Source organism: the organism of the source record quoted next, unplaced genomic scaffold, assembly GCF_019419815.1.
Source record: "Pyrus x bretschneideri cultivar Hongxiangsu unplaced genomic scaffold, Pyrus_bretschneideri_v1 Contig10, whole genome shotgun sequence".
NCBI lineage: Eukaryota > Viridiplantae > Streptophyta > Magnoliopsida > Rosales > Rosaceae > Pyrus > Pyrus x bretschneideri.
In genome coordinates, this window is record NW_025999391.1 from 3,189,936 (window position 1) to 3,214,684 (window position 24,749).

At 36.7% G+C, this 24,749-nt stretch overlaps 2 protein-coding genes across 8 annotated transcripts; one reads left to right on the top strand and one right to left on the bottom strand.

Annotated features, from left to right (window-relative positions):
- Positions 1 to 3,262: 3,262 nt before the first annotated feature.
- LOC125468924 lies at positions 3,263 to 5,893 on the bottom strand. 3 transcript variants are annotated; one of them, XM_048565711.1, is made up of 4 exons: positions 5,575 to 5,888; positions 5,373 to 5,484; positions 5,189 to 5,278; positions 3,263 to 3,446 (listed from the first exon to the last, which is right to left on the bottom strand). In XM_048565711.1, the coding sequence occupies exons 1-4, from the start codon at positions 5,732 to 5,734 to the stop codon at positions 3,302 to 3,304; spliced, it is 507 nt and encodes a 168-aa protein (XP_048421668.1). In that variant the 5' UTR covers positions 5,735 to 5,888; the 3' UTR covers positions 3,263 to 3,301. The 3 variants fall into 3 exon arrangements, 2 of the variants coding, with proteins under 2 accessions (XP_048421668.1, XP_048421671.1); XM_048565714.1 differs by having other exon boundaries at positions 3,263 to 3,647; positions 5,575 to 5,884; XR_007251279.1 differs by having other exon boundaries at positions 3,263 to 5,278; positions 5,570 to 5,893.
- A 12,482-nt stretch (positions 5,894 to 18,375) lies between these two features.
- LOC103962442 lies at positions 18,376 to 24,718 on the top strand. Of its 5 annotated transcripts, none has more exons than XM_048565730.1 (7): positions 18,376 to 18,776; positions 19,593 to 19,769; positions 19,858 to 20,089; positions 22,601 to 22,669; positions 22,871 to 23,195; positions 23,283 to 23,416; positions 24,251 to 24,718. In XM_048565730.1, the coding sequence occupies exons 5-7, from the start codon at positions 23,033 to 23,035 to the stop codon at positions 24,491 to 24,493; spliced, it is 540 nt and encodes a 179-aa protein (XP_048421687.1). In that variant the 5' UTR covers positions 18,376 to 18,776; positions 19,593 to 19,769; positions 19,858 to 20,089; positions 22,601 to 22,669; positions 22,871 to 23,032; the 3' UTR covers positions 24,494 to 24,718. The 5 variants fall into 5 exon arrangements, with proteins under 5 accessions (XP_048421687.1, XP_048421701.1, XP_048421697.1 ...); XM_048565744.1 differs by having other exon boundaries at positions 19,872 to 20,089; XM_048565740.1 differs by having other exon boundaries at positions 19,598 to 19,769.
- The last annotated feature ends 31 nt before the right edge of the window (positions 24,719 to 24,749 follow it).

The window sequence follows — 24,749 nt, forward strand, 5'->3', positions numbered from 1 at the left end:
CCTTTGTCTTTTGCCGCCCCCTTTCCTTGCCTTTGGCATAAAGGCCTTGAGAGCTTTCAGTTATATCATCCAGTTTACCATATGACTGAAGAGCTTGAATTACATCTTCAAGCTTCAGGGACTATTTTCCAAACATTAGAGTTGTTCGAAAGTGCTTGAAAGACAAATGTAGAGACCTCAGCAAGATGATAGTCATATCATCATCTTTGTAAGTTTCTTCAACCTTCTGAAGATTAGCTATGCAATTCTGGAACCTACATACGTGATCTTCAATATCACCTCCTTCTTCTAGTTGAAGCCCGAATAGTTCATCCTTTAAAAAAAGTTTATTGGACATGGTTTTGCCCATATAAACATTCTCCAACTTTTCCTATGCTTCCTGGGCAATCAGCTTTTGATGATGTGTGACCAAATTGATATTGTGAGATGGATCTCGATGGAACTGTTGGCCTTCTTGAGAACCTTAGTCCATGCTACTTCTGTCATGTTTGTCGGCTTCTCACCATTGAGTGCATCATCCAAATCCTATTGTATCAGTACGTTTTTCATCATTCTTTGCCAGTCCATGAAGTCATCCTTGCCTTCAAAGGGCTTTAATGCAGGTCTTAGATCTGCATTCATCTTCCCTTTAGACATCGTAGAACACCTTGAACCTAGCTCTTGATACCAATTGTTGAACAAACCCGCACACTGGACCTTGTTCTTTAATGTAACCAATGGCAATAGACTAAACTAGCAAATATAGAAAACTTAGAAACACACAAGAATTATATTGGTTTGGTAAAACTTTTGCCTACGTCCAGTTGTGATTTCTCTAGGTAGAGAAATCACCACTCCTTTGATTAATAATAGAGATTACAGAACTTTTGCAAACCTTAGAACTAATCTCAAAACTCTCGGCTGTCTCTGGCTGTTTTCTCTTTGAAATTTAAGCCTTGCCGCAACCTATTTATAAGCATAGGGTCGGCTTACATATCCCAAGGTTGATTGAATTCTTATTTCTAAGTAGATTAGGAAATTACACTTATCCAAATCCAAATAGACTTCTACAAATCCAAACCGAAATTGAATAAGAAAATTGAAATTCTTTCCTAATCCCTCTAGGACAAGAATCGGTATACCTCTAGGTTTCCTAAAACAATCCTAAACCAACTAGGACATATTTGACGAGCCAAAATCCTAACACCTTGGCCCAAGTAAGAGAATCATGATACACTCCATCTCTCTCTCTCTCTCTCTTGCTATCTATCTAGGCAGGGTGGGCATACAAATTTTCGAATCGGAAAACCGAATTGACCGGATTAAAAAAAAATCAAATAAAATTGTGTTGGTCGAACAAGTCAAAACCGAGTCAAGAACGGAACCGAACTAGCTCAGACCTGTTTTGGTCCCGATTTTGTAGTACTAGGAACTAGCCTAAACCGAACTCGACCAAATTATAAATATAGTTTATTAGTTTTATGAACGTACGTATGTATTTAATCAGTATTTATAATTGTAGTAAGTGTATATGTATGTAAATCATGTTCTGTACTCTTCTAAATAATATTGGAGCATTAACCAGTATATTATGCATTAAGTACACTTTAGTTTTAGTTTAGGATGTATATGTTGGTCTTAATTTGAGGCTTTTTATCTTTTGATTTATATTTGTATGTACACTTTCTATCTTCATGTCCAAAATGTAGTAGATCTAGTAGAGGGAACCCAAACTTGCTTGAATTTGTGGTTAACATATATATAATTTTGGTTAAAACTATAAACTGTCATAAACCGAACTGGAACCGTGGTGAACAAAACAAATTGTAAGATTTTGATGTTAAATTTAAGCAAAACTGGACCGAACTAGACGGTGCCCACCTTTATATATAGGCACTAAACTAACCAAAGATAGAGAGAGGTAGCAAGGAATGAGAGAATAGTTGCCCGCAGAGATTAAATCAATTGTACTAGTTGAATTGACTTGCACAAAGTAACAAAAGTTATATAGTGCTCCGGATACTCCAGGAAAATCATCAAAAGATGATAAAATAAGAAAGAGAACTCAAATTATCCAACCCAAGCACCTTACTTTCCGCGAACAAACATTCAATGCGGAAAATCAAATTTAAGTCTACCTACACAGTTCTTTTCTCCTTCCACTGGTTTCAACTTTGATCAGCAGACCATCCAATGAAATTTAATCTTGACAAAGACAGCTAACCTACACCCCGTGGATCATCATAGCACCCGGGTCATGTATTTGTTAGTTTGTTATTAGCCCAAAATGTCACAATAACGTACCAAAATGTACACACTTTTTAATTAAAGATATAAGCAAACCAAAACATTCGAAAATGAACGAGCAGACCTTGAGATAGAAAACACACACCTCCCGAATTGGCTTCGGTGAACTAGAATTTACCTAATTACGGGAAAAACAAGTGATAAATTGCCCTTATAATTAGAGTATTTCTCTTCAATCTACTATAGTTAGGCACTAACAATGGACTCTGTAAGTACACAAGAAGAGAAAGAAGCGAAAGAAGCGAATGCTTGATAATATATCAAAGATAAGAGAACGGAGCATTTGAGATGATGAAATTATTAAGTTATTAAAAATATTATGGTGTTCCGGAGTATCGTATACAACTATCCTTAAAAATCATCAAAGAGATGATGAAAAACAATTACCCAACTCAAGCACCTTTACCTTCGGAGAACAAAAATTCAAAGCGTTCAGACGCATAAAGAAAGACAAATTAAAGCAACCTCATCATCAGTTCATACCTTTTATTAAAGCTAGCCGATTCTCAAAAGTCACAAGTGCATGTTCGTGACAAAACCACAGTAGCCAATAGGCCTCCCCCACTCGTTGCCTTAATTACGGCGCTTTATTTACAAACTTTGTTGCTCGATTTCATCAAATTTGATCTCGACAAGGACTACTGTAGCATTTGGATCATGTACGTTTTGGTGTGTTATTAATTTAGAATGTCACAATGGATGTAAGTCAGTCTTCTATTGAAGATATGACCAACCGAAAGCATTTGCATTTTTAAATACAACGGGCGAAACCTTGAAAAGGCCAAGACAACAGTGAGACCGAATCATTTTTTTTTGAATCATCTTTTTAGAACTTTTAAAAGCTAACTAAGGGCTGCCCGTAAGGGTTCATGAAACATTGATGGATATTATATTATTCAATTTGTATGAGAAATTATATAGTAGCTTCATGCTCTAACTTGTAACAAACAATCACCAACACCAATGACAAGGTTCCTGTTGAACAACAAAAATATATAACATAAAAAAATAGAGTTCATACAAATTGAGTCAAACTACAAGGTAAAATAAAATGTAATCCAGCCCAAAAGATAAGGATGGGCTTTACAGACAAACCAACATCCGTAAATAAATAAATAAAATATGCATTTCTTCCTACAAAAGGGGGGCTCCCCACTTTTCTGCAACAAAAGAACGTGGAGGAGGTTAAAAGAAAGTGGCAGAAAACATGGCCTCCATCTTCCCCACATAAAAAAATTCTAGAGCCTTCCCAGGATGCCTATAAATAGGCATCAGCTGCAGCAACAGAGACAGAAACAGAGAGGGGATACTATGCAGAAAAATAGAGAAACTTTGAGAGAAACACCAAAAGCAACGAAGTGCTGCCAGAAAAGTGAACAAGGAATTCAACCATTCGTGCTTTCGAGTCAAGAACCAAAGAAGAATATTCATCACCAGGTATGAAACAAGTTCTGTTAAAATTATTCTTTTTCTCTTGTTTGATGTTATGTTGCAGAAAGAACAAAAAAACATCACAGCAGAGACCACCGCAGAGAAACAAATAAAAAAAATAAAAAAAAGGGGGAACAACAAGCCAAGATCCACGGCAAATGATGTTCTTTTTCTCTAAACTCTCTTTTAGCCTTTTTTTTTTTGGCTTTTGTCTCCTTGCTTGGCATTCTCCTTCACCAAACAAATGGAGGTGGAGACTCTGAACAACTCACCGACTCCCCACTGACAGCAGCAGAAATAATTCCCAGAATCCCATGAATTTCTTCGGGGTGGCCTAAACCACCCCGTGAAATTCCGATCAAATCTAAAGAGATCCATGTTCGACGTCCATGCCAAGAAAGAAAGCAGCAATCAGTGTCACGGCAAGCAATGGATTTGATAAAAAAAAAGAACAAGTTTCGACTTCAAATATCGCTCACAACCTATTTTTCATTCAATCAACAACAGTGCAGGAGCTTGTTGGCAAAAGTAGAACAATATGCTCCAAGAAGGTGGTTAGTTGCTGGTCCTAAACTTAAAAGATTACTCCAGAGAAAGGGAAAAGAAAACTTAATTGTTCAAGAGTCCCACCCAAAGTCTTTTGCGTCGAGAATTCGAAAGATAAGAAAAAAAAAATGGAAAAGATGGTTTGCAAAGGAAAAGAAGCCAAAAGCACCTTTATTCCCTTGACCGACTCATGTTTGGTCTAAATTCCACAAAAGGAAGTCCCCCAATTCAACTTTTGATAAAGACAAGTAAAGGAAAGGAAGAAGACGTCATTCGAAGGACTTAAGTGTGGCTATCATTTTGATCAAACATTGGGTCAAAAATATTGACCAAAGGCATTGAAATAAAACCAACAGATGCTACAAGACAAAAAGGAAAGAAAGGAAATTTCCCAATCCTTAAATGGACAACTAAAAGAAACCTGCTTCTCTGCCACGTGAAGATTGGACTAAAAAAAAAAAGAAGTTCAAGCCGTCCCAAATTTATAGAAAATGAAAAGCTTGCCTGTCAAAATTCCCAAATTAATCTTTATCACATGAAGTGAGTTCAAGCTATCCCAAGTTTACAAAGAAGGAAAAGCTTGCTGTCAAACTTCCCAAATTATTTGGGAAAATCATTCACATGGCAACCTTTGTATTAACACCCAAAGAACTAGAAGACAAACCAAAGCTACAAAAGATTTTGGGAAAAACATCACTTTGTACAAGTGTTAATGAGAAAGGAGGGCAAGTATAGAAGACAAAACATGAACGGGAACACAAAAAGGGTGTCCAAATGCCCACTGCCAAGACCAGTCAAATAATCCTCTATGTGGAAACAGAAATACCAGTGAATGATAATTACACACTAGTACATCAAAAACCCATTCAAAATACAGCAGATACTATGAGTGCGTTACTACAAATTTCAGAGTGCAAATTCTAACCTTTGGAGCCATAAATCAACATTTGTTTTCGAAGTATTGCAAAATAGTTTGTCCAACAACCAATCAAAGAAATACTGATGACAGAAACTTCTGCAAGAAAATAATTAAACCAATCAGTTACGGTTCAGAGCTTCAACCCACTCCGAATCAAATTCAGAACATAGAAAAATGAAAACAGGGTTACCTGCTGGTTATCTTCTTCCTCCTTCGCTTTGAATTCGAGCCACAAAAGGAGCACAAGCAAGGTGGTGAAGAGCGAAAGAACGATGCAGCGAAAAAATGAAAGAGTTTATGACCTGCACAAGAAGAAGCCTTTGCGATTTAAGGGGGGAAATAATGGTAAATAAAAGAAATTTGAAAAGGATCTGAGCTCCAACAAACCTTACCCATTCTCACTTGGAAATCAACGGTTACCCAATCCAAATGGAGGTTCGAAATATACGGAATCCACGGAAGCCCAAGTATATCGGAATTGATTCTTGCTTCTGGAGGAAGACCATGTGTATTGGAGCCAAGAAAAAAATGGGAATTTCTGCTGAAGGCCATCTCGCAAGAAGAGGGGGGGTGGGTTTGAATAAAGTCTGCACCTCACATCTCACGTGGAGAAGAAGTGAGGTTATGGAAATTGGAAGCCAGGTTGTTGAACTTTCAAGTCCTATTGGAACTTGGAAGCTTTAAAAGTCACATAAAAAATAGAGAGAGAAAGTAAAGTTGCTGTCAGAAATTTGGAGTCCCACTTTGTCTTCAAGTCTCACCCACTTAAGGAAAAGTTGAATGGTGCATCTCACGTGGGGCTGGGAGTCCCGCTTTATGTCTTCAAATCCTAAGCTACTTAAGGAAAAGACAAAATAAAACTCTTAGGCCTCGTTTGGCAGCTCGGACTGTACTGACTATTTTTGTCGGATAGGATAAATAGCCACCGGATAGTACTGACTAAATTAGTCGGGTGTTTGGTGCAGTATCGGACTAGTGACCGTATTATTTATACTGTGTTTGATATTATACTAGATAGAATGCATCAAACTTTAAAAAAAAAAATTTTAAAAAAATGAAATCATTTTTTTGTTCCCAAGTCTCTCCGCACCCCCCAAACACCCTCCCTCTCTCTCCCTTCTTCTTCCCCGACGATAGAAGAATCCCAAATAATTGTTCCCCAGCTCTCTCCGCCACACCCCCCAAACTCCCTCCCTTTCTCTCCCATATTCTTCTTCCCCGACTAAATAATCCGGACGTTTTGGTTGGTTTTATTAAGCGGGTGTATACCGTATTATCCTATCCGACCGGTTAAATTAATCCGGTGCTTATTTAGTACGAGTGAACGCCAAACACCCGGGTCCGTATAACTAATCCTATCCGATCCTTTATCCGATCTACCAAACAGGGCCTTATTTCACAAAGGCTTATTAGATATTACCAAGGGTCATATATGGGTTTTAAATAAATCCAATTGACTACTCATTTTGCCAAGTCTAAACACAAGTAGGCAAATCCAAATCAAATACATTACGAACTACGCTGATTTGATTCCGTTAAGGATACACAGGCAGTCTGATATTAAGTTTTAGACGTAACCGTGAAACCAAAATGAATCCCTAGTTTATATAAACTAAATTCACTCTTACTACTTGGATCAAGTAATTACAGGTTCTACAAAGAGTAAAAGAGAAGCCTTCAAGCACAAGTTCCTAGATTTTCAATTAATGGATGCTACTCATGCAACAAAGTTCCTAGTTTTTTAGGGAATGTTGCTCCATATGAGATTGAAGTAAAACAATATTTTTGTATTCACCTGAGCTTTATATTTTTGGACTCCGTGAATAAAAATAGAGCCGCTTAAATGGCACAAAGCCGCGACAAGTCTCAAATGGCACAAAGCCAAAGGAAAATTTCAAATGGCTTAAAGTCCTCGTCCGCATGAGCTAAAACTGCATAAGGCATCAAATGCTCCAAGGGCTTAAAGTCCTCGCCCACATGAGCTAAAACTGCACAAGGCATTAAACATTCGAACGGCTTAAAGTCCTCGTCTGCATGAGCTAAAACTGCACAAGGCATTAAATGCTCCAATGGCTTAAAGTCCTCGCCCGAATGAGCTAAAACTGCACAAGGTATTAAAAGCTCCAATGGCTCAAAGTCCTCGCCCGCATGAGCTAAAACTGCACAAGGCACCAATAGCTCCAATGGCTTAAAGTCCTCGCCCGCATGAGCTAAAATTGCATAAGGCATTAAACCCCAACAAATACATAAGGAACTACGAGTGACTTGATCCCTCAACAAGGGTACGTAGGCAATTTAGGGCTCTACCTAGATGCAGTCACAAAATCAAATAAACTCCAAAATCCCCCAGTTATGATTTATTCATATTAGAATCAAAGGGTATTCCTTTCCTAAAAGAAGGGTTGTAATTAATAGGCGCGTAGCCTAGAATGTGTCGAACTCAATTTAATAAAACCCTCTTCAAAAATGGACAAGGGTGAAATTGTGTCGAGTGAATTATTGGTTTACATATTGTGTACAATTTTTGCTCAACAGTCCCATGACGCAACAAACAATCACCAACATTATACAAATTCCACAATCACCAAAATGTGCTAGTAGCCAGCATTAGATTTCATAGCTCACATAAATAGAGCAAATATATTTAGTCTCAGCAACTCCACCCCTACTAGATTGCCCAAGCAATTACTACCACTAGGCAATTATTGCCTTCAGTAAACAATAAATGTCCAAGTGCATCCATCCTTAAACTGAATAGCCCAAGCTAGTATTAAAATCTTTTTTATTAAAAAAATAATAAAAGTGTTGCAGTCATATTTAGAATAAGAATGTGATTGTGTAAATCCTAATAGATCTAGGGATATCTTTTATATTCCCTTTAGTAGTTAATTACCTATTAAGAGTTGTAATCCTAAAAGAGTAAGGATTCTACCTATCCTATAAATAAACGCACAATGGGGTGATACAATACACACCTCACAATTAAATCTCTCATCTCTCTATTATTGCTGCCGGCCTCCCCTCTCTATTCCTCTAGAATAGTTCAATCAAATAGGCCTACAACACACGTTATTAGCACACTCTTGTCAAAAGCTAAGGAACTGAAAGATCATAGAGAAGGCTCTCTTCTACAAAATTCAAAGGCTTTTATTTGTTTTCTGCTAATCAGGTACGCTTAAAATAAAGTAAGATATTTGAAACATCCACAAAGCATGCAAACATTCCCCATGATGCATGAAACCCCTATGTTTATATTTTCCTTCTGATATATATATATATATATATATACATGTTTCATGCATTACGCAATTATTTTTTATGTGTGGAATTTGTGAATCAAAGCATATAAATAAATTAAAAGCAATTTAGGGTTTTTCAAACCCTGGCAAATTCGGAAGAAAAAAAAAATTGTATTGGGAACTGTGCAGCACAACCACCACACCACCACTGGCCTGAAGCCCAGTCGCGTGGAGCATATCATGACACGGTGTCGTTTTTTACACCCTTGGACCACACGGTAGCAGCCTTTGGGCTTACTGCACTAACCCTGTTACCCCAAGCCTTCGACCTGATAAACCTAATAGGCCTGAAGTCCCTTAGCCTAACCAAGAAAGCCTGCATCCTTCTTGACTCGATGTCCCGGGAGCCCCTGGCCCAATTCCAGCAGCCCAGCGCTGCTGGGCTGACTTTTTGTCCCATGATTTGGACTACCTGCAGCAGCCCGTAACCCACTAGATTATGCCACCCGCCCCGGCCCGCTTCCCGCAGACTTGTCTACTAGGCTTAGCTCACCCTGACTCGGACCCAGCTTCAGCTGGGCTTCCCAGACTAAACCGTCGATGAAGCTCAGAAAGATACTGCAATGATCTTCATTCGAAGGCACATCCATGATGCACAGCATACCAAGTACCTCACTGAGGAGGACCCACGCACCCTCTAGCTTGCTCTGGCTGACCGTTTCGATTATCAAAAAGACATTTACTTGCCTGAAGCAAGACACGGCTGGCAGCATCTTCGCTTCCAAGGGTTGAGATAGCGGTAAGTAGGTTGTGTGTTGAACTGATTGCACCATGTAGCAATGGTACATGGATGGTCCTGCTTGGTATATCTGCAATGGGTGATCACTACCTAGAGTGAAGACATGGTCATGCTTGGTATATCCGTGTTAGGGGACCACACGTTAGACTATGCCTATGGCTCTGCTTGGTTTATCTGCAATTGGGGACCATACGTATTTTAGGAGTGATCATGCTTGGTATATTCATGATAGGTGATCACTACCTAGAGTTAGGACGTGGTCCTGCTTGGTATATCCGCGATAGGGGACCACACGTTAGATTATTTCTATAGTTCTGCTTGGTTTATTCGCAATGAGGGACTATACGCATTCTAGGAGTAATCATGCTTGGTATATCCGCGATAGCTGATTACTACCTAGAGTTAAGATGTGGTCCTGCTTGGTATATCCGCAATGGGGAACTATCACTGTTCTAAAAATCCTCGTCTAGGCGATAGGCGGTTAGCCATTGCCCTGATTAATGCCTAGGCGTTTGAAAATTAAAAAATGGTGCCTTGACCTGCAAAGCTGCCCACCTAGACCATCTAGGCACCCACCTAGCCCGTCCAAACCTGCCTAGGCAACAACATCGATTGCAACTCACTTAAACAAAATAGAAAATTTTCATTTTGCTTTTTTTTTCTTCAATAAATTGTAGGAGATTTGTTGAATACTTAAATGAACATCCATTATATGCTTGTTCCCCATGTTTTCATTATGTTCCAATACTTCATAATGTATATGTCATTCTATTTTGTAGTTTATGATAAAATTATATATATTTTAAGTATAGACACACACTTATTTACACAAAATATAATACATTCACTTAAATCTGTCTAGGCACCCGTCTATCCGCCTAGGTGCTAGGCCCCAATCCGCCGCCCAACTAGCGCCTAGCATCTTTTAGAACCTTGGGGACCATACATATTTCAAGGGTGATGACGCTTGGTATATCCATGATGGGTGATCATGCCTGCATGTTAGATTATGCCTATGGTTCTGCTTGATATATCCGCAATGGAGGACCATATGCATTCTAGGCGTGAGGAGGATTAGTTGTAATTGGTACATTCCAATAGGCGACCATATTTTAGTTGGATTCCATTGAGTGTTCCGAAATCCCTACTCTTGCTCATTTCTATAAGGTTAGGCCGGCCCTAGATTCGAGTGAATAGGAATTGCTCACAGTAGATGTTGTGTTTATAAATTAGATTTATCATATTATTACTTGGAATCCAGGTAGGGAATTATGTAGAATTCCTTTATTAAATTTTGTGAATTGGTATGTGATCTTATTAATTGATTTACGTAGTTAAATGTTTCTTTGATTCATGGAATTATTTAATTGGAGTGATCGTGGAATGATGTTGGTTATGATTGTTATAATTATGATTAGATTCATTGACCAATGTGGCTAGAGAATAATATTGTGCTTCGTCGATTGTTCTTTGAGATGTTGCATGCTATGAATTGTGGTATTATGTTGAAATATAGTGATTTATGTGATGGGTGAAGTGAAAAATCTTGATTGTCATGTAGGATGTAGCCCCGAATCTAGTAATTTCATGCTTGTCAAGTTCTAATAATTGGTTGAAATATAGTGATTCATGTGATGGGTGAAGTGAAAATCTTGATTGTCATGTGGGATGTAGCCCCGAATCTAGTAATTTCATGCTTGGCAAGTTCTAATAATTGATTGAGGAGTGCTATACTTTTCTGCTTAAACGTACTGTGATTAATGTCTGAGTTTAGTAATTGGTGAACTACGAACTGCTCGATCCCTATTTAGGGTACGTATGCAGTCAAACGAGGAGGTTAGATGCAGCCATAACGTATATGAAAAATTTACTACGCAATTGGACCTTGAGTGGTGCTTTATTCATAGGTCGGAGGCCAGGAGCGTTAGATTTACGGGTACTTGGTGATGTCACATGTCGAATCTGGACATATGTTGGGATCGGGGCGTGACATTAAGATTCTAAAACTTATTTAGTTTGAATTCATCATAATAAGGTATACACAATCATCACCACTACCAAACTCACCATCATATTATGGTGAAATCAAACATCATATCATGGTGAAATCAAACTAAACTGATCTAAATGATACGTGTAATGTTCTATTAAGTCATTCATATAGTTAAAATATGGGTTAATTATACATACATCCTCTGAGATTTTTCATGTTTTCATAAAACCCCTTATAATATTCTATTAAGTCATTTATATAGTTATAATATGGGTTAATTATACATACATCCTCTGAGATTTTTCATGTTTTCACAAAACCCCATAAGGTTTTCCATATATCACAAGCACCCCCTAACATTTTAAAATCATTTCACAAAATTCCTTCTGTTATGGTTCCGTTAATTTTATGCTGACATTAGCATAAAAAAATTAAAAGGACAAAATTGACCTTGTATATTCCAATTAGGAATATGATATTCCACTTGTAGCCAAACACCCCAATTAACCTTGCAAATGACTGACGTTTTTTCCACCGGATATTTTTCTCCCCAAGGAAGATTTTGGAGATGTTGAAAACCGAGTGCCGATTGGGATCTTGCTAACCAAGTGATTGCTTGAGAGGTTCAAGAATGCAAGGAAATGGATTTCACCTATAAAAGCGTTGTTGGAGAAGTTGAGGATATATAATGATCTAAATGCTCCGACATCCATATGTCTTTGACCATAAAAAATTGTTACCTGAGAAGTCAATCGCGGTGAAGATAAAATCTTTTCCTGGTCCATTGGCAAATCTTTGCTCACAACTGTTACTGAGCTCCGATTGTAAATATTATCATCGTTTCGATTCACATACAGAAGGTGATCTGCATCATCTTGGTTAGCCATCATAGCCTTCCATATTGTCAAAGATCCTCCTGGTATTTTACTATTGTCAAATATCATTATGGTTTTTAAAAGATAGGTCGCCAGACATTATTTTAACCCCGTAAGGGATTTTTTTTTTTTTTTTTTGGTATTTTCACAACTTCTTTCATGACTGTTAGGGTTTTTTTTCCTCATGAAATAGGGTTTGTGAAATGATTTTAAAATGTCGAAAGTGTTTGTGATATGTTGAAACATGAGGGGTTTTGTGAAAACACGAAAAACCTCAGGATACACATAAAATTTTTGTTTTCTATGTCTCAGCCTTCACTCTTCTTTCTTCTTTGCTACCAAAAAGATGATTTTCTTGTACCACGCATAGGATTTTTAGAAATGGATCAAAACTAACATGCAATATAGAGGTTCTGCTTTTCACTTGCTTATTGATTAGATTAAAATCTAAGCTTGAGAAAAGTATCCCACGAGCTGAAAAAACATAGCTAAGAAAAGAAAGAAGCTCGTTACTTTGCTTTCATTACTAGTTGTGAATTTACTGGAAATAGCAATTGGATAAAAAGATATTAAATTCATGAATTGTGCAACATGAAACAACAAATAAAAATGTTGTTTTCTTAAGAAATATAATGTTAAAAAGATCACTAAGAATTGAAGTCAAATACAATTGTGGGTGAGTCTTGCTGGACTCGCTTCTGGGGCGAATCCGGCTACCATTCTCCCTTGGCAAATGGTCTTCCCAACAACGTCATTATCAAATCTAACATCAACCTTCATTTTTGGTTGAGCCAGTGGCAGTTTTGAAATATCACGACAATACAGTACCCTTTTCTCACAAAAAAATCAAAAGGAAAATCGATTAACGACCATCGTTTTTTCCCTCAAACTGTTGGCAACTGTTAATCGGAGTAGAAGGGCAACCAAATCCCCGCTGTCCGTCGTCGTTTTCTAAGGCATCGAAATCTTCGTCATCCGAATTCGTGGTTTTCTGATTCTCCTCGGCGCTCCTCACGCGCACGGTAGCCTGAGCGCGCGGCGCTCTCGATTGATTCCATGGTCTGGTCTTTTGCGAATCGCAATCCGACGGTGGAGATGGCGTCGGCGCAGAGACAATCGGCGAATGTGGATCTCTTCGATGCGTATTTACGACGAGCCGATGTGGACCGCGATAGGCCGGATTAGTGGCAATGAAGCCGTCGCTTTCTTCCAGGCGCTCCGGTCTCCCCAAACAGGTCCTTGCGCAGGTAAAAAAATGGGGGTTGGTGGTCAATGTTGAGTGATATTGCTTGGGAGTTGGTCGGTGTTAAAGTGATAATAACAAAGAAATTAGAAAATTTGATTAGTTTTGTCTTGGTTGTGTTGGGACTTGATTATTTCTTGATTAGGTTTGGGATTTGATTACTATTTGGTATAATTGGGTTTGGGATTTGATTATTATTCGGTTTTGTTGTTGTTTAGGATTTGATTATTTTGGGTTTTTGGTTTTAAGGGGACAATTGGGGGAAGGGGGGGGGTTGACGGGAAGGTTAACTTCAGTTATTTTTTATTTATTTATTTTTAAATTAATATATTTAGAAGATTTAGGGTTTTATTTTTATAAATTAAAAAATTGTTTTTTTTGCCACGGGAATTGCCACATATAATTGAAACCCACAATCCCTTGCCACATAAATTACACTTTCATACCGCGAGGGAGGGGGGATTATGGGTTTCAATTAATATATGTGTCAGCCACATCAACACTTAACGGATTAATGAATGGAAAATATAACAGAGGTATTATTTTGAAATAAAATAGTATTTAAGGTATGAAAGTGAAATGTTTTGAAGATGTTGTAAGAAATTGAAATAGACCCAAACCTGATGTATGAAAGTGTAATTTACCCTTTCATTTATTATTATTATTTTGAGAAAATTCAGGTTTTTAAAAAAAAAAAATTAAAAAATTTATTTTATTTGCCACGTGGCAGATGTTTGGCAGGCACGTCAGCATTTAACGGATCAATGAATGGAAATGTAACGGAGATATTATTTTGAAATAAAATAGTAGTTAAGGTATGAAAGTGAAATGTTTTAAAAATGTTGTAATAAATTGAAATAGACCCCAAACCTGAAGTATGAAAATGTAATTTACCCTAAAAAATTAAAAAAAAACTAATGAAAATAAGTTTTAACGAAAATGATAAAAAGATGTTGTAAGTGAATAGTATCAGGATTAATTTTTTATAGTAAAAATATAATTTTTCGTTAAAATAAACAGTATCAAAAATTTTTCGTTAAAGTTTAAAAAAAATATGGTACTACTTTAAAATTTTCTTTTAAATATATGCTTTAATTAAAATAAATATTTGTCCAAAACATTTTCTGTAAGGCATATTTCAATAAAATATACACACAAACGAAGCTGAGGTAAATCATCAAAGATTAGACAAAAAAAAAAACATAAAAAATGTAAAGTACGAAATTGCTCAGCACTTTCGTTGCAGAAGCCATGCGTGTTCAGACGGAATAAAAGGTTATAATATATCATTAGTGGAGGATCTTCGTCAGAAAAGTCAAAGATGAGTGAGAGACAAACAGTCACAAAAGTAAAATATGGTGCACATGCGATGAGGGCTTCTTTACGCGTTTTACGTACAAAGTTTGCGAATATTTTAAGTTAATTGACAACAATTTCTTTCGGTAAAGTCGACAAAGGGGCACATGGGATGGGCCCTCACTTCAAGTGCTTTACCTTTGAATACAAAATTACAAATTTTTTCAATTAGTTAATGAACAATTTCTTTTAAGAAATTTCTAAATACTTTCTATTGAGTATTTTTTTTAATTCCCAGAAAACATAAAAAACAAATAAATTTCAAACCACAAAATCACGGAAAGATGTCATTGAGAATCCTCATATTTAGGATTATGGCTTGCCTTCCATTGCGCTCAATGCCATTAAGATGTTTTTATTTTTAAAAAATATCTTCTAAAAAAAATCATGGAGGGTTAAGAATATAGATCTTCACTATTAGAGATTATTTAAGATTTGGAATTATCTTTTTAACCACATGTGACAAATCAACATATTGAGTTATTAATAGGTAACTATTAAGTGTCCAAGATCTATTTAGTTTGATTTTACCATTACACAATCATTACCACTAGCATGCAATTTAATCTCAACAAGGGCTAACCTACACAAACAATTCACCGTAGCATCTAGGTGGTGCACTTATTAGTGCATCAATAGTTTAGAATGTCAAGGTGGCATAAGTAAGATAAAACCAATTTGAAGCTTATGAATTTTTAAATCAACAAGCCCGCAATCTATGAATAGAAGGATTCGGCTAAAACATTATGAATTGTTTGTAGGAACTATAAAAGGTTAGTCATCAACAAGGATCACAAACAACATATCTTAAATATAACATTACAAGAGTTGGCATTAAAAAGAGATCGACCACACCTGAGAACTCATCTGCCCAGCAACAAAGACAGCAGAGACAGCAACTGAAAGACCTGGTGCAGGCTGTGTTTACTGGTAACACATAAGAATTCTTCTACTCACTCAAGACCTTATGTTCCAATGGTGATAGAACCCTGATTCCAGAACATGTTCTTTGTGAGCAGGGAATCCTTTATTAATCGAACTGAACTTCTCCAACTTCCATCTATCAAGAGGATTGGATAGTAACTGCTATGAACTGCAGCAATCAGTTTCTTTTGACGTGGAGCAATGCAAGCATCCTTATCATGTCCCATATCCCTTAATTCTAGGAGATCAGTTATTGACATGGCCATGACTCATAATTGGTAAGGCTTAGCACTCCCCCCCCCCCTCTTATCTTAGTGTAGATAATCTCATTGTTAAAAAAAAAAGGGGATGGTGGCTAATCACTCAATCATAGGCTTGATTTCCGGTGACAGGAGGCGCAGCTACACCTCCTTGCGTCTCTGTAGCCTCGTCGGTGCTTCTCGGCAGCCAAAAACATAATAAATTTCAAAGTACGACGTGTCAAGCAAGCCACTCAATGTTCAAACATTATCTATGCATCATGCCAAACTAAAGACAAAATAAAATCACAAAGTGTCAAGCAAGCTCCTCAATGGTTCAAACAATGCCCATAAACATGCCAAACCAAGAATGAGGCATGATAAATTACAACATACCATTGAAGCCGAAAAATGAACCCAACGAAATAGATTGTGCCATACTATCCTATCCAAGCAAATCACCAAGTATAAGAACACTCCTAACCTACCACAACAACTATCACTGTTATTAAACACCATTTTCCAATTCAGATGACGACTAAAATAAGAGATACAAATACAAGTTCGTGATTCGTAAATGTCAAGTCAATGCACATGCTTAAATGTTAAGTTTCCAACTACCAAAATCATGAACGAAAGTAGAAAATGGGGCACATGATATGGGGCCTCCCTTTAATTACGCGCTTTTCGTACAAGTGAATTTTCTTAGTTAGTCGGTCACCAATTTCTCTCCAAAAATTTCGAAGCGCTTTTGATTGAATACCTTTTTATAATTTTTAAAGAAAAAAAAAAGTGGATTTCACATTACAAAATCATAGAGGGTTAAGAATATAGTAGTTCACTACTTGATAAAAGTTAAACTGCTTATCTTACCGACACCATTCACTCATCTATCCATTTTGTTCGTTCATGATTATGTTAATTTTTTTTTCCAGGTTAAATGTGTTTTATTCATGTGGTTAAAACTGATGTATTCAAGTTCCGCAGCAATGCGCAGACATTTTTACTAGTAATTCCTAAAAAAATAAAAACAAGTGAATTTCACACCACAAAATCATATAGGGCTAGAAATATAGTTCTTCACTATTAGAAATTATCATTTGTAATTGTCTTTTTAAGCTCAAGTGACAAATTAACCTATTAGATTATTAATGGGTAACAATTAAGAGTCTAATACTTATTTAGTTTCATTTCACCATAATAAGGTATACACGATCATCACTACTACCAATCTTATCTTCGTATTATGGTGAATTCAAACATTATATTAAAGTTAAATTAAACTAAACTGATCTTAAGAATTACCCATTAACAGTTGATTTGCCATGTCTATTTTCTAGGCTATCAAGAGATTACAACAGAGTTCAGAATTCTACCTAAAATTATGTGCCTTGGCCCAAGTTAGAGATCATGATACACTCCATCTCTCTCTTTAGGCACTAAACTAAGCAAAGACAGAGGTAGAAATTGGGAAGCAAGGGAGGGGAGATTAGTTTCCGAGACTAGATCAGATTTAAGTTCTGCAATTGTATTATTTGACTTGACTTGACAACTTGCACAAAGTTAATGAAAATTTTATGGTGCTCCGAGTACGAAGCCTCCAAGAAAATATCCAAAGAGATGATGAAAAAAATGAAATAAAATGAATAAGAAAGACAAATTAAGGGCACATCATCATCATCATTTCATACCCTTTATTTAAATAAATAAACAAGCACCAAACCCCACGTGGACTTTAAAACTTTGTTAAATGTGCAGGACATGTTAAAATTTATTTACATCTTTATGTTCAATAAGAAACAAATGATACGTGTCATAGAGTATATTAAGCCGTTTGTATAACAATACAAATAAAAATATCTTGTTTTCTACATCCAACTTTTCACATTATTATTTCGTACTTCACTCTTCTTTCTTCTTTGTTGCGAAAAAGATAATTTTCTTGTTCCCATGCATAGAATTTTTAGACATGGATCAAAACTAAAATGCAATATAGAACTACTTTTCACTTGCTTATGGATTGGGTTACACTCTTAAGCTTGAGAAAAGCATTACATGAGCTGAAAAAAACATAGTTAAGAAAAGAAAGAAGCTAGGTACTTTTCTTTCGTTACTGGTTGTGTACTTACTCAGAATACCAATTGAATGAAAATGTATTAAATTCATGAATTGTATGACAAGAAACAACAAATGCAAAGATTATTTTTCTTAAGAAATATAAATATAAATTATAATTTTCTTATGTAACTTATATTAACAGTGGGACGTAAGGAACACTAACAATTGAAAATATACGTGGCGGGTGAGTCTTGCTGGACTTGCATTTGGAGCGAGTCCGGCTAGCATTCTCCCTTGGAATCGTCCTCCCAACAAGGCCATCATCAGATCCAATCATCACCCTTCATTTTTGGTTGGGCTCAATTTTCATCATTGACAACTAGTTGGGTAATACATAATGGGCCGGGCTCATTAGAGCGAGTGGCAGTTTTGAAATATCACAACAATACAGTACCATTTTTGTCACAAAGAATCAGAAGGAAAAATCGATTAACGACCATCGTTTTTTCCCCTCAAACTATTGGCATCTCTCAGTGTCTCCGTCTGTCTTCTGATTATCCTCCTAATCGAAGAAGAAGGGCAACCAAATCCTCGCTGTACGTCGACGTTTTCTAAGGCATCGAAATCTTGGTCCTCCGAATTCGTGGTTTTTCGACTCTTCTCGGCGCTCCTCTCGATTGATTCCGAGGTCTAATCTTCGGCGAATCACAATCCGACGGTGGCGATAGCGTCGGCGCAGAACCAATCGGCGAATGTGGATCTCTTCGATGCGTATTCCGACGAACCGGTTTGGACCGGCCGGATTAGTGGCAATGAAGCCGTCGCTTTCTTCCAGGGCTCCGGTCTCCCCAAACATGTCCTTGCGCAGGTACTCTCTCTCTCTCTCTCTCTATGTATGTGCTTGTAGATATATGTATAATTGGATGAGTATTGTAGTGTGTATGAGTATATTTGTGTAATTATAGTGGTTGATCGGGATTTGATGCTGGTGGAAATGTGTTCCAAATCAACTGATTTTGAATTTGTAGTCTAATTGTAGTTGAAGTAGTTAATGCGAGCTCGGGATGTCGTAATTCTCTGATCTAAGCTGAGATTTTTATTTCGTGTTGGTATAATTATAAATGTGGAATTGATGTTAAAATGGTAGAAAATAAGTAGATGAAGGACATATACCACAGATAGTGAGGTTAAGCGAGTTATGTTATCAGGTCATTAATTTACTTCTGGTGTGTCCGTTCAACCTTATGTGGTAAGCAGACTTTAGAAATGTGTTATATGACCCAAGAATTGACCTAGGATTGGTTATTACATTACAATAATGTAGTTGTAATGTAACTGAACTGATGCATCTTTGCAAAACTTGTACTATCCCTATCCCGGAGTTGAAGTTGTTTATTCTTCGTCTTCTGGTTGGTGGATGATTGACAATGTTTAGTTTGTGGCATTTAGCTTGAATTCCTGAACATAGCAGGCTAGATCAAGCATATTTTTCGGTGAGATGCTTTGCTGCTGGATTATCATTCTTTGCATGATGTTTTTGTATTTTGATGTAAAAACTTACTTGATGCCAAAAATATTTTGTAGATATAAAATTTTATTTGTAATTGGGAGTATTTTTTTGCCGGCCAATTGACATACAGTCATCCATAAATACTATTAAATTGAGTCATGTCTGAATGTGCAGTCCAGATTGATAGAATTACTACCCATCATGCCACATGATCTTTGATGGAGCGGTTTTGGGAGGGACGCCCTCTTCCAGCAGTGCTACCAAGCAATGTTATGTTTGATTTATCCAATATTTTTCAACCTGCAAATAATCACTCCAATGCTGGCAATGTAGCCTGGAGACCTGCTTCTGGTAGTCATCCATAAAACAATTCACTTTTATTTTTTGAAACCATGTCTTTCTTTGATGGAGAATAGTTTCTTATTTTTCACTTTAAAAGGCTTTCAACAACAGCAACTGATGCCTGGTCCTGGTGCTTGGCACGGCAACCCCAGCTGGAGGAAGGCCACCGAAGCCAGTTGCTCCTTCTCATGCTGAGGAAAATCAGCAGGCCAATCAGCAGGAACCTAGAGTACCAGAATTGGAGAAACATCTTGTAAATCAATTGAGTACAGAGTAGGTTAACTCACTGAACTCAAAGTTCAAAGAAGCAACCGAAGCTGATAAAAAAGGTACTTAGAACTTTTTTGTATCCCCAATTTTTTCAGCTTGAGCAGCAAAGTTATGTGTGCATGTTTCTTCCTGATAAGCATCAAATCATAACAAATATCCCAAAGACTTGGAATTCTTGTGGTTGGGGGTTTTACCTTGTTCTTAATATCGCTCATTTCTGTGGAGAAGATTTTGATCAAGTTTAAGTAGGGAGACTGTTCGGGTTTTGAAGCTCACGATCAGTTCTTTTATATTAGTAATCTTAATGATTGGCACTTCATATGTTTTTAGTGCATGGCAGTCATTATACTTTCTTTGTGATTGTGGGGGACAACTTAAACGAAGAGATTGCTTTTTGTTGAGGAGATTGGGTAGGCAATTAAAGCATTCCTTCATATGCACCATAATGGTGATGAAATAAAGATCCAAATTTGGTTGAACGGGAACTGGGGCATGGGAAGAATTTACCTTGTGTATGAATTTATACCACTTTTTTAGAAGATAACTAGAAAATGAGCCTGTGCGGTGCTACTGGGTCTTAAAATGTCAATCCACATACGAAGAGTTGAAGAACTAACAATTGCAGCAACATTGGGTTTTGCAGTGCCAAATTCGATTAAGTAATACTCCTGAAATTATACATGATTGGCATCTTACATCATATATACTAATTCTATTTACATCCTTGGTTTCATGAAAGGGAGTTGTTAGTGATACTGTAAAAAAGTTATTGCATTGTCAGCTGAATACGTATTTAAAACAAAGCAAAGTGAAAAGACACAGTTTAATAGTCCCATGAATTAAAAAAAATCAGAAATGTGAGTTCTAATTGAATTCATTCACAAACAATTACTAAATTAATTTGAAAATTAAAATGGGTGTATCCACAAATTGACCATCCTAAATCTCCGGCTTAATTCTGTGAGCCATGTTGTTCTGTGAGCCACATTGTTTGATATCTGTAGTCCATTGTCATTCAGCTTGACACATGCTTGAGCAGGGGACTCCATGAAAGCTACAATTTCCATAAAATGTAATTATTACTAATTATAAGTAATGTAATCAAACATACATAAAATGGTACGATCTAGTTTTATTCCTTTCCACAAAGCTCTCATGTTCGACTCTTATGAAATGCTGAGTTCGATACAAATTATTAATGATAGAAATACTCTAGCATCTTTTGAGTTTAAGTAATACTACTTAAACATGTTAACACACCCATAAGCTGACTAATTCTAATTAGTATTTGATGCAATTTCTATATATTAATAAGAAGAAGAACCAACAGAGTGAGTAATAACAAATTCTTAGTAAAAGAATTAGCCAATTCTAATTAACAACTACTAATCAAACTGCAAAAGGAACATATGAGTTTTTCTGGCTTCAAAGTTCAAACATAGAACCAACAGAGTCAAAGGCCTTTATATGCATTATGAGAAAAAACTTGTACGGTATCAGAAATCATAACTTAAAGCTAAACTAAAAAAAGTAAGAGACGCACATTTGATGTTCTTTATGTCCATCTGAGAGATTGGCAAGTAAATTTTGTGAAGAAACACCTGCTGGTTTGTCCAACCTGAGAAGATATTAAGTTCTCATTGAAGATTCATTGCTTGAGTGGTTTATTTATTTAATTGATATCTATTTTTTTTAAGAAAATGATACTGCCATAAAAATAAAAATAAAAGAAATAGATAACAGCGCAATCAAATCAAATTTTTATGTCCTATACAGTCTGGTAGAAGGTGCCTGAGTCAAAACAAAATGGATATTTGCAGACATGCTTCCTCTAAGGACACAACGATTTCCAACTTTAGTAGAATCACATCCAACTCTATCAATTACTTCTAAAATAGTAAAAAAACCATGAAATTGTGCAGTCACTAAAGACCTAAATACTGAAATCACAGAAGAAAAACAACCCAATTCATAAATTAATGAATGAAAGGAGTATAAAGTTCAATCATAAACTAAGAAGAGTGAGAAAAAATGTAGAAAGTATTCTCATAAGAAAATTTGTATAAATTAATAATTTAGTCCTTCTCAGGCTTAAAAATACCATGTACTACACACATTAATGTAATCAATCGCTCAGATAATTCAGGAGGCGAAAACCAAAAGCCAATTTTTTTTCATTTCATGCCTTGAAAACAGACTCTTCAGTCTATACTGTCCAAAAGGATATAATACTACCTGAGGACTCTCAGATCACATTAAAGTGTATCCCAAGTGTGAAGGCTGTCAGCGAAATTGAACTTCTTGGTTAAGAGGAGGGCGATCCACTTAAATGCATAAAATTGGGGATTGACCTGTCATTTAAAATAGGAGCCCAGTCAGTACTGTATAAAGAATTCTAGCGACCTAAATATGATATTCTCGAATAACCATGAAAACCTTAATGTGATGAATATTTAAGCAGCATTTTACTATTTATATTGCTGTCAACAGGTGACACATAATAATTCTCTCAGCCGTCTTTGTACTACGTTGCATTTTGTAATCTGAAATTTTATTTTATTTTCATATAGGCTGGCAACCTGGCATCCAAGAAGGAGCTGCTGACTGTGATGAGGATTGGGATAAATTTGAAGACAAAGGTATATGCCAAAAATGAGTTATCATAGGTCCAGTATTGTCTCTGAGATAATAAATTTCTTGTAGCTCTTAGATTCCTTTTACCTTTTCACCATGGATCATGTTGCCTGCTTTTTGTAGTTTTTGTCGTCTGGTTGTGGTTTGCCAACCTGTTTAGGAGTTTTAACTATTCGAGGTGATTGATTCAGAAGTTTAATTGTCAGGATTCACTTGTGTCAAGGAGCTCACTCTTGACGTGTCAAATGTCTTGGCACCTCCAAAACAGAAATCATCAGTTCAGAAAGAAAAAGCTTCCCAAGTTGAGAGTCCAACAACTGCTTCTTCACCTAAAGTTGATGTAAAGTCAGAAAAGCCTCAAAGTACAGATGCCAAGGTTGTTGAAAATGGAGCAGCATATGATAAAAATGAGGATGAGTCAGCAAAAAGTGCTCCGAACAATCCATTTGCCAGCAGTACTGTTGGAAGCCCATCTAGAGAATTTTCAGATTCTAACTATGGAAAGACAACAGACGCAGATGCCTCACCCCGGTATAGTTCTAGATCTGTAGTTTTCTACATATTTAAGGTCACCCTGATACGTGCAAAATTGTTGATAGTCTAAACTTTCATGTGCAGTGATGATCATGCTGGTGCTGGGTCTATGTTTTCTGGCGACATTTAAAGGTTCCGAAGAACCAGCATGGGGGATATTTGACACTAATGATGACGTTGACTCGGTGTGGGGTTTCAATGCAGTTAGTACCACCAAGGTAAGCCGATATTGTACATTCAGTAATTTTTTAATTTTTTTTGTATTTTAGAGTGCATTCAGTATTTTTTTATTAGAACTCAATTCTTTGACTTTGTGTTTATGCTGACTGGATCTTGCTCCATGATTGCTGTTAATACGACCTAGTTGTTTGTGGTGGTGACCACTTATCCTTGTTTTAAGAGTTTGCCTCAAGTGTCCTAATGCTTGCTGAGTTGTTTAGTTATTGAAGATGGTTCTGGGAATTTTAACATTGTTTGAATAGTTTCTATCTTCACCATTCTGATGGTTTCATCATGCAAATCAGTTAGTAGTACGGGTCTTTCAACCAAGTATGGCAAAACCGAGTTTCCTGATTTTAGTTTTGGTTCACTGTAGATATAAAAAGAAGGGGTTGCGGGTCACTCTGATTTAAGCCTTAGGTCTTGGTTAATCTTAGTCAAGATCCATTTTGTGTTGACAACTTGACATTGACAAGACATGGTGCCATATTGCTCACACTTTTCGAATATTGACGGTTTCCAGGTTAACAATGTATTAATCATTGTTAAAAATAGCGACTGGAAAAAAGAAAGTTAAATTTCAGGTTAAAAAACTAGCATTCATTGTCATGTTGGAAACACTTCTTGTTAGCATTTTGTAGCCGATGGTAAGTTTCCATTATTTTGCACCTTCCAAGTAGGCATGGATTCTAGGTTCCAGTGAATCCGCTTTCTTTTCTAATAGCATGTCGGTTATGTAGCACTTTCAAGCTTTTTGTTTTTGTGGTTTTATATTTGTTGTTATTGCTGGCATGCTGGATTGTGCTGTAACTGCTCTTAATCATGTGATGTAGGATATGGATCAGGAGAGTAATAAGGATCACTACTTTTCTGGCCCTGGGGAGTTCGGCCTCAACCCTATCAGGACTGGGTCATCACAAGGAGAGACTCGGACCCATTTGGGTCTTCAGGGCCTTTCCGAATGTCATTGGAGACTCCGAGGAAAGACTCTGATCATTGGAGTGCATTTTAGTCAGCTAGTTGCTCTGCTTCGTTTTTGTGTCTGCTATTCTCGGTTCCAAGCCTTTCTATCATGAGTGTTACGGGCCGTGGCCATGTTTTATGCTTATAATATGTCTTTTGTATTTCATTTATTTGTGTATGCATCTCACTTCGTCTTCATTCTTTTTCCTTTAGCTTATAAGCTTTCTTCGTAATTTTGGAATGTTCCTAGTTCTATTGAAGCGAAGACCCCAATAGTTTTATCGCTGTTACAAATTTGATGATTGTACTATTAAACTGGGGCTGTGCCTTTCTTTTTATTTTTATTTTTTTTGCCTTAATTTGCTGTAA

Coding starts and splice junctions, on each gene's coding strand:
- LOC125468924 (XM_048565711.1), bottom strand. CDS start 5,734: ATGGCCTTCAGCAGAAATTCCCATTTTTTTCTTGGCTCCAATACACAT. Junction 5,279..5,372: donor AGGAAGAAGATAACCAGCAG/GTAACCCTGTTT, acceptor ATTTTCTTGCAG/AAGTTTCTGTCATCAGTATT. Junction 3,447..5,188: donor GTTGATTTATGGCTCCAAAG/GTTAGAATTTGC, acceptor CTTTTGTTGCAG/AAAAGTGGGGAGCCCCCCTT.
- LOC103962442 (XM_048565730.1), top strand. CDS start 23,033: ATGCCAAGGTTGTTGAAAATGGAGCAGCATATGATAAAAATGAGGATG. Junction 23,196..23,282: donor GACGCAGATGCCTCACCCCG/GTATAGTTCTAG, acceptor TTTCATGTGCAG/TGATGATCATGCTGGTGCTG. Junction 23,417..24,250: donor ATGCAGTTAGTACCACCAAG/GTAAGCCGATAT, acceptor CATGTGATGTAG/GATATGGATCAGGAGAGTAA.